At 42.6% G+C, this 14706-nt stretch overlaps 1 protein-coding gene across 1 annotated transcript in view; it reads right to left on the reverse strand.

Moving 5' to 3' along the window:
* The window catches only part of CCDC88C (coiled-coil domain containing 88C), a gene marked incomplete at both ends in the record, with an annotated part of 85372 nt that overhangs the window by 49434 nt on the left and 21232 nt on the right, over positions 1-14706 (reverse strand). The window contains one exon of the mRNA XM_079536791.1: positions 2527-2596. Within this exon, the coding sequence (XP_079392917.1) occupies positions 2527-2596 (70 nt within the window). The remainder of the gene's footprint in view (positions 1-2526; positions 2597-14706) is intronic.

Consider the following 14706-nt stretch of genomic DNA (forward strand, 5'->3'; position numbering starts at 1 on the left):
TCAAAGAAGTCACTGGACTTGTTACAGAGAGAATCACACAGAAGGATCTAACAGATCTCTGGCCTGGGACGTATAGAGTTAATACAGTCAGTAGGAGCCTTCCCAGCTCAAGCAGCACATGGCAACACATTATTTATTCCAGGAATGCGATCACGGGATCAATTGCTCTTCCTCTGGTTAAGGGAGGGGGAATCTTTCACTCAGATATCTTACCTACAGGGGACAGAGAACAAGAACTGGGATGTGACCACTGCGTCGAAGATCCACCCTTCCCTTCTGACCACCTGCACCTCAACCTCCAGCTCCGGGAGCTCCCACAGCCCTTGGCCCAGTGCTACCTCTGCAGGTGTCCGCCCCAGAACCCTCATCTTCCCTCCCAGTCTCTGTCCTGGACTGGGCCACTGACACAGAGAGAGAGGTTATTCCTCTACTACTGCTGTTTTTAAACAACTGCCTCCAATAATTAATGTCTGCCTCATCTCTGCTCCCCATACTGCTGTCATGCTCAGCCTCCTCACTCCTCTGTCAGTTTTCCCTGGGGCTTCTCAGTATTCATGCCAAAAAGCACCATTTCCCATGCTGATGGCTGCTTTGTCCTCATGTCTTTTATTCAATCAGTAACCCTCCTTCAGCTTTCCCACTGACAGAGAATATCTCATTTCACTTTCCTCTCCTGTGTCACTGCCTTCTTCTCATTTTCTCTGCAAAACACTCAGTAACACAGGCATCAATCCAGCAGTTACCTGGCCATGGTTCACCTGACCTGCGCTCAGCTTTTCTGTGAATTCCCTTCTTTTGGTTGTGCTAACTTCCCCTCACACCTCTCCTCCCTACTGCCCTTTTCTAGGCATCCCATCAGCCTTCAGCCAGGTGCTCAGTTCTGAAACCTCCCTTACTTTTCTATTTCTTCAGCACATCCTACCTTAGATTCTGTCCTCAAAAAGCCCCAGCTGGTTCTCAAAAGCAGTATTAAATATAACCAAACAATAACTTCATGTTTTTTCTATGCACACATCCCATTATTTTCATCCATCTAGTTGTCACATTCTCACATTCTTTATCTTCTCCCATGTCTTTCCAAATTACATCAATAATAAGTAAAAAGACAAAATAAATTTTAAAAAGACAATAATGATACCAGATTTCAAAGATCTTAAAGTGAAGCAGATGTCTGTTTGCACTTAAATGGGGCTGGACAATCTCCTTCCCATGTGTCATATCAGCTGATTTCTTCAAAGGCTGCCTTAAGGTACTGAAAAGCACCAACTAAGTGATGAGAAGCTATACATAAACACATGACAGCTTTCAAGTGTGCAGCTTCCCCAGAAACCAACACTGCAGTTATTGCATTATGAGCCTCCTACCAGCTGTCACTCAGCAACAGCCACAACAAGAAGCCAGCCAGCCTTTCCCATTGACATGGTGAGCAGAGAGCTCGCCCTGTTGGCGCAAACATCTTTGTCAGGTTTTGTCCACTGTCCATATGACTGAAAACAGCAACAGCTCTTATGTTTCTTTTCATCTTCAGCCATAAGGTTAGCCTGTACAGAAGAACTAAGACTGGCACTGCAGACTTTACAGTGACTGTTGAAGAAGTGGATACCCTCAAGCTTGATTTTACTGCAGAAGCGTCAAGGCTATGAGTTTCTGTAACACAGTATCAATAAATTAATATTCTTTCCTGATATAACCCCTTTGTGTATGTACATACACTATGCCTGCCAAAACCAACAAAATAAAATCTTCTGCCAAGGTTCCTGCCATTTGTTTGTACTGGAGATGCTGGTTACCACGTCATCCCCCATCACTGCAGACAGGGTTCATTCTGTTTTCCTTCTTTGGTTAAAAAAATAAAATAAAATGCACTGTCCTTGGCACCAGCATGGTGCTACAGCAGAATGGGCATGTAAAAAAAGTAAATTAACTACAGCAATAAAACCTCTTGCTTCAGAAATATTGTTCCAATGAGAAGTCAAACTAATTTTGCTCTGAAGGTCTGTCTTTTGTCCCACCAAAAACAGGCGATTCTGGACATGAAATCATTAGCTTCCAATCATTTTTGATGGAGTACCTCTTGTGACAGATGCCCATGCCTCGACAAAGTGGCTGGACAGATGTTTTTGTCCTTGCCATTCTCTTCCTACTTTTTTTCTGAGATGCCATACATATACTTTTCTCCATTCTTACATATTTTACTTCCTACACTTAGTTGCACTTCACACTTCAGGGCACCTTTGCAAAGCTTTCCTGGTGTGCAAATATCGTCACAGCTGAACTGATTATACAGGAACACAGGACAGAAAACCAGGAGGAGAAACAAGTTTCACAGGGCAGATTGTTCTCTATCACTTGCAGCAACAAGATAAGGGACATGACTTACAAGCAAGCAGCTGCTCTGGCAAGAACTCACAAATACAAATTTATATATGTATGATAGTAAGACATATCAGATATTGTATGTGTATATTCAGGTAAATAAAATATTCATTCAGCACGGGGTGAGGAAGAATCCAACAAGCTACTCACCAGAAAGAGGATCTTTGCCAATCATTAAAACATTTGGTAAATTCATTACAATCAGCTGCTGGAGGACCTCCTAAACAAAAGACAGCAACAAGCAAAGGTCAGTGTGAAGAAATCCCAATCAATCATGCCACAAAGAATACAGAGTTCCATCGATTACAAAGCCTTTAACATCCTGCTAGTTCAGAGGTCACAAGAGGAAGCCCCACTTGAGAGACAAATCAATATTTGAAGATGGCATCAGGTTGCACAGCTAACATGCATTGACCACTTCTTTGAACAACTTCAATAGAGAAGATGGAGAGTCCTGTGGTACTAACCAAAATAACTTCCATGCCAGGCACACCTTCCCATCATGCCTTTACCCCAGGCATGACCTGCGTTCATTTGACGTCTGACGTACAGCTGCTGCTGTGTTCCAGGATGTACAAAAATGCACTGGGCCCATTAAAGGGACCAAAGCCAGCCTGTGAAGTTTATGCAATTTGAATAATTGGACAAATCATTCCATAGGTCTGAAACTCTAAAGATGGGCTAAGGAAGTGGGCGCAAGGGAAAAAGCTACTGAATAGACAGCTTGAAACCCACTTGTTCAAAGCAGTGCTAGTTCTAGATTTGTTTGCATTGTTTTTAACAAAAAGAAAATTTGCTTAATTATGTTGTGGGGGAGACAAGGGAAGGGAGATGTATTGTTTGGTCAGAAACACTTAAACATCAGCTGCCTGAAGCTACTCTGAAATGACAGACAGGCTTACTGAGGAAAGGCTACAAGCCCCAGGGCAGGCAAATATCCAAAGGTGGACAAATAGACTGCAGGGAGGACTGTGAATGGCAATGTGTTCGGCCATGCACTCAAGTCATTTTCTGTAACATACAGCACACAGAAATACTGTTCCAAGCTTCACCCGGCAGCGACTAATGCTCATTTGTGGTGATGTGAACAAAACATTATGCCTGCAAGTATTTGTTTCACGTGAAAAACTGGGGAGGAAAGTGGCTGTGTGATGAAAGTGCTGTGCTGGGATTCAGGAAACAAAGGTTCCGCATAGGGCTCTACCCAGTGTTTGGCAGGTGCCCCTTCCCCACTTGTCTCCACGCCCCAGGCTGCCCTGCAGCCATGGGAAGGGCTCACGCTTTAATTCTGGTGGAGCATTCAGCACCAGAGGAAAAAACACTGCAGTTGGGCATGGAGGGCAGTCACACATTTCCTAAAACAATCAGCTATTCACTGAAACACTTCCTCTCCAAGTTACTGGATTGTTATTTCACTGCTTTCAGAGTTACCATGGGACAAAAAATTAAACCTGATTTTAAGAGGAAATATCCCACTGAGCCTGAAGCATCTGATAAGCAATCATAGCGGATACTGAATAAAAATTTGAGACATCACATATTTCATTACTTCCCCTCCAATTCATGCTCAGAACACACTCCTCAGTAGTAACAGTCTAGATAAAGCAGAAATATTTCATAGCACAGCTGATGGGTTTTTGGTGCTGTTAAAAAGGCAAGCTCCACAGATCTTAATACAATGGGAAGTTTGGCTAATGCAGGCCAGGCATTTGCTGAATTGTTGGCCAAATGCATTTTATAGTTTGTGCACTTGAGACATATTAAACAAAAGTTTGTTTGCACCTGTTAGCAAAACAGCTGCAAACTGTATTGCTTTTAACAGCATATGGCTGGACTGCACTGTCTGCTTTAACAATAGTGTGGCACTGAGGCTTTAAACAAATTCAAAATTTGCATATGCCAAAGCACTGGGCTTTAACCAGTGATTTCCATGGCAAAAAAAAAAAAAAAAAAGAATTTCGTTTCCAGTCACCCAGTGCATGGAGTGGCACTGAGGCAGGAATGCATTAAGAATTCGCGTTGTCTTTGTGTAATCATCAGCTCGCCAGCTACTTACCCCAAGCCACAAAAGGCACCACAGCTAACCTTTCTGCTGTACTATTCCCATGCCCCCCCCCCCCCACACACTCACTGTGCATGCATCACCCAGCACAGCCATGAGCACACACCCACAAGTGCCCAAACTCCGTGTCTGGCTGGGCCTGGACCCACTGAGAGCACCAGTCTCTCTGGAACTGCGCAGTGACAGCATGGCTCAGAATGAAAAGTTCCAGTTGTAAGAGGCAGTACTTTGGCCTATTTATTTTTAAAATACACTACACATAACTATCTTTTGCTTGAAACACCTCTACCTGAGATTATTGTTTGTGATGATAACATCACTATGTCCTGTAGCTCATCAGTAGATCTCAACACTGCATAAAGGAAGGTCAATGCATTTCTTATTCTAGGATGGAATTGTCTTCCTCATCTGCAGTAACTTACATGGCCACTGAAAACACTGCCAGCCTCTCTGTGCTGCAGTCAGCAGCGTGTTCAGCACAAACACGCACAATGATACTATTCAATGGGTTGTAAGAGGAGTCAAGACACCAAAAATCTAACACCTGGAACAGTTCAGAATTAACCTCAGACCTGAAATGACCAGTAGGCGCACAGGCTCTTACACTGGCCACTGGGTTAACCTGGGCACGCAGCTGGAGTCCAGTGAGCAAAATAAACAGGAGATAAAAACATTATATTCCCCTGAGGCAAGCAGCACTGCATTACATAAGGGATGCTGCTCCACAAGGAATGCAGCAGAGCTGAGGCATGAAACAGAGGAAAGGATGATCCACATTTGCTCTCTCTTGGGTGGGTGCATGGCTAGAAGCAGGCAGAGGCTGCTGTAGAGCAGAGCAAGGCTTTCAAACGCTTCCAGTTGCACACAGAATCCCACAGTACTCCAGGGAGCAACTACAAAAGCAAGAATCCTAATTTTTCCTCTGAGAGACCACTTAAATATTTTTACAGCGCAAGTAAAGCTTGATTAAAGCAGTAAAACTTACAGCAATAACACATGGTAACAATTTCCCTAATTATTAAAACAATTAGGGTTTGAGTTGCCAGCTTCACACTAAGGCCATGAACCAACTCCATGATCAGTTTGAATGCTGACTGCATGTCAGCATCAGCTCTCCCACACTGCTGTACGTTTACTTTTTTTTTTTTTTTACTGTTGGTACTACTGCTAATGAGATTTCCATGACACAACATTGACAACAGCAGTCTTATTTAAGGAATACCATTCAAAACAGATCTGTCGGGCCACAGTGCAGCTCCTGTAGGTGCCTGCATTTCTCCTCTCCCAAAGAGGATATTTTGAACTTGAAACTTGTCCAAGACCTCAGCATCTTCATCAGCAGTGGTGGCTGCAAGAGCGGATGCCTCTGGTTAGGTCACTGCTTACCATCACAAAACACAAGCACTGGCAGCCAAGTCTCACATCACTTGAGCCAGATCCCCAAACCCAGTGGATAGAACCCAGGAAGGTTCCTGCACACAGCAATGCATGACTCCATTCTGGGAGAGTGCCTCCCTGCCAGAGGTGGAGGTGTCTGTTCAGTGTTTGCTCTCAGCTGCACCTGCCCACAGAGGTGTGAAGCTGAGCTGGTGGAGACAACCTGCAGCCCTGAGCAACACAAGGACACTGCCAGGGGCACAGCTCTGCTGAGAGCAGCTGGGCACTCCAGGCAGGCACCCCAAGGATTTGAGGATACTTTCAATCTACCTAAAAGTCATGAGGTTAGACATAAATAAACGTAGTACTCTCAGTAGCAGCCTTCTGGCATCTAAGCCAGTGCACTCCAAGAGCTTCACATTTACAGTCGCTTTGTTAAGAAGGGAGCTTAAGAAAAACAAGAATAATAAAGCCAAAATTCCCCTACATTGATTCCATCAGTCAAAGGCTTTAGGAAAAATTAAGACACATATGAGATTGCGGATAAAATCCTAAGCACTGAGTTAAGCCCTCAGGCTTATAAAAGCATGAACAAACACAGACAGAGGGAATGCGGTTGCTGCACTCAGAGCTCCCAATTTGTTTCTGGAGTGCTGGGGCATGTTTTACTGGCGCTTTTTATCTTCCTAAGATCACACACGCAGGATGTTTGCTGTTTGCTGACCACCTTGGGTCATCAGAGGAGACAGTGGCAGCCCTAGCTCTCAAATCACCATGGTCATATATTAACACTTTGTTTACATGTAACAGGGTAAACGGGCCCCTTATATTTCTGTAGGAACAAAGCCTCCCGGGCCCATACTACACATGCTTCAGTACACATTTGCTCCTTGAAAATTTGCCTCTAACAGCATGGAATAACACAGTCTTGAGGAATCCGTTTTGGCTGCATTCTTAAATGCCAGCAAGAGCATGCCAATTGCTGCAGCAAAGAACATACTGTCAGGATAGGAGTATGAGAAACTGTCCTTTCCACAGCTATGGGACCAGGCAAACAAGCTTTACACAAACGCTTCCCTGCACCACACAGCGCTAATGTGAAGCAACTACTAGCTTCTCATGTGGAATTAAATTAACCTCTGCTTGAATCCTGAACAAGAAGGGAGTAGCAAATAAATTATGTAAGAAGAAGAGCAGTCGACTGGCCATTGTAATTCAACGCTCAAGCCAAGCCATTCCATTTAAGTATATTGCTTGGCTATAAAATGCTAATTGCCCAGCTGACTGGGAGCCAAATGGTGCTCTCCTGCTTGAAAATGCCCATGAGGAAAAACCATCATCAGCTTTATTTATACCACTAAGAGCAAACATTCCCTAGCCAGAGAAACAGGCTTACACTCCAACTGAGCTCAGACCCCTGTGCGGAAAAGCTCAGTAGAGTCCTACCTATGCAGTGCTGTCAACATCCTTCTCCAGTACCCTCAGTACACATCTGATCTTCCAGGCATTGCCCCAAGCATGACCCTACACATATGGATGAACTCCCCATTGGCCACGTGGAGCCTGGCAGCAGCAGGGCTGGTAAGTTTGGGCACTAGTGGGAATACGGCTGGGCTGGCGCCTCCTGTGCAGCATGCTCCAAGCTTGGGATGGCTGGACTCAAGTTTTTCTAGAAACAGTACTCTTAATAGCGAGCACTTGAGCAAATGAGTACATTTTAATATTAAAATATATTTTAAGGAATAAATTCAGACCTGTGGGATTTCCAGCTTTGTATTCATGTAATAAAGTAAACAAGCTACTTTGCAGCCTACAACAAGGAGGTTAAGAAAAAAGGAACGTTTAACAACCGATGCAGACAAACACAACTATTTTGCTGTAGTCATCTGAGAAGTTATTGATAGCGTGAGGAAAACCATTTACAAGTTCTGTAAACTGTACACCAGGATCCCACAAAAGATGAGACAAGATGAAACAAGTTGTTTTGGCGATGGCAAGGAAGCAAAACATAAGCAGATCTTTTATTGAGATGTTCTCCATGTGCACCTTACCACGCAAGCACACCTGGTGACACTGAGTGACTCAGTACTCACTGTTTCTCTGCCAACATGTGACATACACCACAAAATTTGATTAAAAATCTTGCTCATCGCTGTAATAATTGTATTCATGAGGTGACAGACTAGAAGATTAGCTGTCTTAAAAGAGGTGGGTTTTTTTCCTGGAAACCAGCAAACTACAAAGCAGGCTTCTAAAGATCCTTCAAGTGGAAATCCAAAAGCTGCTAAAATAACTGTTGCCTCATCTGCTGAAAGTAATCAGTTCTGACAGTCACGGTCTGGGATCTCAGTGGGAGGGGATGTGAAGGAATTATACCTAGTCTGAACCGTCCCCAGCACAACTGGGGTGTGAGTAGCTAACCAAATGACAAAAATATACTGAACAGAGGAATGAGACCAAATTCTATTAAAAAACAACAACCCCAAAACAATAAAACACACAAAACAAATGCAATACACACAGAAACAATCATCCACCCAATTATTAGATCTAGGACTGTCGTGGCTCAGGTTTTGGTACTTGTATTAGAGTAGCACAGAGATTCCAGCACAAAGTAAGACCTCCTGCACTGCAAGCTGTACCAGCACAGAGAGCTCGTCACAAGCCTGCAAGGCATCAATAGGCCAATGAGAAGACAGTAACCAGCAAGGTATGGAGAAAATGAAAATAAAATTCCAAGGTTATAATGGGATCCATTGTGCACTCTCACAGCTTATTAACGGCATACATCACCCACATCAGCATGACGCAGAACAAAATTACTCCACACATCAGAGAGTAAGGCAGGCAAGCCATGATAAATGCATCTGCTTCAAGATCAAACTGTTTATGGCGCACTTTTTTGTGGTTATTGCTTACATCCCATAACAAAAGTTCTGTGTGTACTTAAATAAAAGCTACTCTAGGTAAAAAGAAAATATATAATAATTTCAGGATGCTAGGAACTAGGATCTAATTTTACTTCAGGCCTACTGGAATGGAATCAGTGACAAAGCAGCTGCCCCACCCCCTACATCCCCAGTTATGGGGGAAACAATATTTTCTTAATCAAACTCAGTATAAAAATATACATTCTAAAATATGAAACAAAACTATGAGCAGCTACCTAACAGCAGAACTCCCAGCCTGGTCCGACCCCAAGATAAATTACTCATTTCAGCACAGCGGTTCTACTGTTGTGCCCAGCAGCATTATCGATTTGACCAGAGAAGAGAAAATTCAATTGCAACACAGTGTCCCCCGGCTTCTATTGCCAGCAGCACTTCTAATTTACCTACTTGAGGAAAATGAAAAGCTTATTGATTTATCCTCAACTACTCTCTCCAAATCAAGTGCAAGTGGGTTCAGATGTTCATAATGGTGCTCAGACAAATTACTCCCAACTTGTATTTTATTCCACCCTCGAGTTGTCATGGGGTGGTTTATGCAGTAACAGGGAATAAAGAATGTGTTGTGTTCAAGGCCTGTCACTTGACATTACTAATATGACCAGCTAAAATGCAATCCATCTGTTCAACACGCTTCCAGCTAATCTGTGGTGGTCTCTAAGGACCATAGTAATTTGGCCTAGCACACATTATAAAGAAACATTGCAGACCATCAGAACAGACTTGAAGCACTTCCGAATTCTCTGAAATTCAGCACACCAAGCACAATGACTTACATGAAAAGGAAAGCAGTTTTCCCAAGCACAGTCTGAACAAATTTTGCTGGGATAATGAAGCCAGAAGTATTCACATTTAAATTCAAAACTGAGCATTTTTCACAGCTTTTAATGCTGAAGCCTGATACTGAGTTAGGTTAGCCATTCAGAGCTCCTGAGGGTAAGCTCTGCTACACTCCCTTTGTTCACCAAAATGAAAAAAATTACAATACTAAAATGGAGTGTGCCATCAAGAAACATCAAGCCAAAGGGCTGCTATGAAAGTTTGATGCAAGAGGACTTCTACCACTTCTCTTATTGTAGATATATTTAAGTCTTGCATTTTTCAGTGTGTTTACAAGGAAGGGATGCATCAAACACCTAACTGGGCACATGACACTAGCCTTCATAAAACACACCGAATCTGTTAATAACACTTCTACTTCACAAAGAAAAACAAAAAAAAACAAAACAAAAATTAACTTGAGGCAAGCTTGGGGTTTACTTAGAGATTCAGAGCTAGAGATCTGTATTATACCTTCAATGCCACAATACGAGAAAAAGTATCAAGAACTACAAAGCAGCAGCTGATGACTGCATAATTATTTTAAAGCAGAAGAATTCATATTCAGTATCCTTGCACATGGTAGAGGTGAAAAGGCACAGTAAATTTCACGCGTGGCTTGCACAATGTAACCGGAACACTCTGTGAAAGCAAATATTCTCACGTCCACTGAGTCAATTGCTCTACCACCAGGACAAGGGCAAATAAAATGGAAAAGGGCAGAGTGAAGATGCAGGAACCCTGCTCCAAGAGGAGCTCTGGGCCCCTCCTCATATCCCTTCTGGATCTTCTGTGCTTAACAGCAAGTCCAGAGCCACCATGTCCCCTTTGGAGGGAAGAACTATCTATGAGGAGCAAATACACTTGTGTGCAGTAGACACGGACTATTCAGAGCTTCCTGCCTGTAAGCTGCAGTAAACTGCATCTCAGCAAGAGCTGGAACCTGCACTGCAGCAGCCTGGCTGTGCTGCCAGCAGAGAAGGTTCAGCCATTCATCTTCCACAAAAAATTAAGTCACCTTCAAAGTTCTATTCCACATATGTGCAATACAGAAAAACATTAGAAATTAACATCAAAAACTCACTAAACCACAACAATTCCACAGCTGAAGTAACAATTAATGTCACAGAACAACAAAGAACTGTGCAACTGCAGAGTGGAGGGATGTTCTGACTGAAGGAAAAAAATAGCTGATCAAAAGAAAAAAAGAAGAAAGGTGAAAGTCACCTTCAACAGCTGCCACAATGCCACAGAATCATAGATCACTTGAGTTGATCTTACAGGTCACCTAGTCCAACTCCCCTGCAATGCACAGGGACACCCACAGCTAGATCAGGTTGCTCAGAGCCCCATCCAGCCTGACCTTGAATGCCTTCAATGATGGGGCACCATTATCCCTCTGGGCAACTTGTTTCAGTGCTTCACTACTCTTACCATTAAAACAAAACAGAACTTTTGCCTTACATCCACTTCAAATATCTCTGTTTTAGTTTGAAACCATATTCCTAATCTGTGCTTGTTTGGCAGTTGTTTGTTATTCTAGTCACACAGGTCTTCATGGATATGAGAGTCTCCCATTGTGAAGCCAAATATTAACATATCAGAAAAAGTGAAGCCTGCTCTGAAGAACATGAAAAGTGAATTTCCCAGACAAGCAAAATGAGGCAGAAAGAATTTCAGCAGCTGCAAAAAAAAACTGAGATGCAGAGGATGTGTGCAGTGGTTTGAATGCAATTTCAAGAAGCCTATGGTAAAATAGACAACTGCTTCCACAAACACACTAGCTGATCACAGGACTAGACCACCCTGCTTCTTTGGAAATTCAACAACAACAAAAACAAACAAAACAAAAATAGATTAAGCAGACAAACATCAAGATTTTTCATGTGATTGCATTAAAAATTAAAAAAACTAGAAGAATCCCAAACCAGCTGCCTTAACACATCTGAATGCTGCGTGTTAAAAATTACACTTCCTAAGCATTCCAGTAGCTGCTGCAAGAAGAATAAAGAAACACAAGCTGCTTCTGACTGGGCTTAGCGCTAGCACATCACAAGGACAGAATTACACTGACAAATTAACCTATCAAGTGTGGCTGTGCATGTATGTCCAGCTGCAAGCCAGTGGGTCTGTAACTCAGGCTCACCTACTACGTGCAGAAGAGGAAACAGCCAATGCTCAGTGTCCCTTGTGTGGGGCCGTTAGGCTTAGATCACTTACTAGTGGTAATCCAGCCTGTGCATTCCAACATACGATTATGTGTTCTGCTAACACCCTCAAGAGAAGTCTTCCCAGTCCCTAGCAGTGCTCTTTAGGTATCTGAAGAAACTGATTAGCCCCAGCTAATACAATCTGTGTAATCTACTGTGAATTGTGCAGATAACACATAACATTTATTACCTAGCTCTGCAGAGATCTGCTCTTTTTACTTCTCCATCAGCCTCACACCAGGCCTCCAAATGAGGTGCTCTTTCACGACAGGACTAGCACACAGCTCAGGCTATGCTAAGCAGAAAATGTGTTTCTTTCTGACGGAGAAAAACAAAGTTATTCCTATACCTTTAATTTCTCACACTTTTGACTTACCAGTAATTGCTGGTGGCCATGGCACACTGAATGTGCGCAATGCTCTATGAATACCTGTTGACACCATGAGAAAATGCGAAGGGTGTAGACATATCTTAGAAGGTACTGCCTTTTTGCCATCTGTCATATAAACAGCAGTAAGCAGTATCACTACATTACTATTAACATACAGGGAAGATTAACTTCTGCTCCCATTAGGCCAGTCTTAAGGTTGCTGACTGCTGAGTCTTCCATATCAACAAAAACCAATTTCCTCTCAAGCTGTCATGCTAGGATTTTCCTAAAAAAAACAAGCTCATACAACAGCATCTGTAATGGAAAGGAAACAGGACTTTCAAGACTTTGCACTTACTGAGACAAAGCTTAAAAACAATCAAAACACTTCAAAAAAACAAATAACTCCTAAACACAGCACAAAACACAAGTTACAAACAGAAAAAAACACAACAGAGCAGGTCAAAATTTTATGTGTACTACCAAAACCCTTTTGTATTACAGAGTCATTTTTCAATTATCCTTCTTAATCTTCAGACTCCCTTAACGCCATATCAATGTGGCACGCACGCGTGTTTCCAGGCAATTCCCAAGCTCTCCCACATGCAGAGCCCTTACTTAAATCAGCAAAGCTCAGGTTTACTCTTTAAGCAACATAATCAACAGAAACACAAGACGATGGATCGAGTGACTGGTGGAGGGCAAGCGCAAGATCACAGACAACAGAAGTGCAGCCCTGATGGGCTGGCCTCTGCTAGTGAAAGAAAAGGAGGGGAAGGTAAGCCCCTGGAAGAATGCTTCAGCTAAAAGTGACTCAAGCCCCAGGCTGTGGAAAGCAGGATCTACCTTCAAGCACGCTGGGGCTACATTACAGTCTAAGAGTTACTGGAAAATTAAGGCATAGATTACACAAAAGTTTATATTGCAGTGGATCTGAACCTAGCAGTATTCACTCCTTGGTAGTCCAGAGAAAGTACAGCTTCTAGAGGCAGCCTCAGATGACATTCTAAGGGGCACTAAATTCAGAGAGATAAGCACAAGCAGAATTTTGTCAGTGCAGAACAGGTTTACACCCTTCACCTCAGTGAAGCACAAAACTTCTTTGGCAAAAAAGATTCATCTGTAACAGAGAAACGAGCAATGCTGGGTCCATTTTGAACTCCAAAATATTGACTATGTTAATGTGTTGAGTAAGGATTCTTTTGTTCTGGTTTACAAACAGCTTTTCACATAACTTAATAAAATTGCTCTGCATCATTGTTTAAATACACTTCAGCAAAGGCATTGAGTTACTTGAACAAACCTGTTTTTTGCTGAGAGCATCGTGAATTGGTTGAGTGATGAATGGCTGCTCAGAAATTGGAGCTCTATGGGAATTAATGCAGCCACTCACCAGAAGAAATGCCACAGTAAAACAATTTGCACTCTTCAACCTACAGTAAGAGTTAATACTTTGGAGACAGGCATATTAAGTAATAGCTCAGAAAACATGCAGATGGTGCTAGTTTTAAAGGAAGAAAGCAGATGCTTATAGTCTGCTGAACATAAAGAAAATCCAGTAATTATTACAGTGTGGTACCCAAATGCAGACCCAGACGCTCTGGCACCTTTGTAGCACCAGCTCAATTCACTATTCCTCTAAGTCCCAGCACAAGCAGTAGCCATTCGCTATCTCCACAGCAGTAAGATGCATGGTAAATACAGGGTCCTACAATCAGGCACTGAAGTCTGAACTCGTGACCTTCAAGCTAAGAATGTTCTACTGATAGTGTAAATATGCAGAAGATGTGCTGGGTCTATGAAATTTACCATTGAAAATTAATGCACAATAATAAATAAACAGAATTTCCCTGAATTAATCTTAATCCAGTCACCATTGTCAATTTCTAAGCAGCACTACAAAAACAGGCATAACTGAAACTAAAATAAGCATTTGCTGCATGTTAGATCTGTAGATAGACGATTCCTTGTGAATTCGGACTGAAAGCTATTCTCATGACGTAGAAGCAACAGTCCTTTTGAAGCCAGCCCTACACAATGTAGGCAGGAACTAAGCAAACTTCTTCAAATGGTGCAGCCAACTCATTTCAGCTCCAAGCTGCACAACTCCTACTGTTTCAAGCTCCTGCGAGCAGACTGCTGATGCCGTCAGGTTGTAGGGCGGGTTTTGGATACATGACTAAGAATGCAAATGAAACCTGCCTGCTGATCACATTATATAAAATTTCACATTACACTGAAAGAAAAAAACAAACAAACAAACATTCAACCATCTACTCATTCCTTTGTCCATTAGGGAGGAAATATCTTCTGGTACACACTGAGTGAATGTGTACACTACGCTACGTGTTTCATTGGGCTCCTTATTCACAGCTTTACCTCCACACTGGAGATCTGGATTAGCTGGGGAGAACAGATAAAAGCAGCTCTGCAGGCATTTTTTTATTCCAACACAACACTCTGGTTTTACAAGGTAGGGGTATAGCCATGTAGTAGTTGTTGCTCTACAATGACAGATAAGTAGTGGAGTCCCATAGGGATAAC

The sequence above is a fragment of the Tetrao urogallus genome (assembly GCF_951394365.1).
Source record: "Tetrao urogallus genome assembly, chromosome: 6".
NCBI lineage: Eukaryota > Metazoa > Chordata > Aves > Galliformes > Phasianidae > Tetrao > Tetrao urogallus.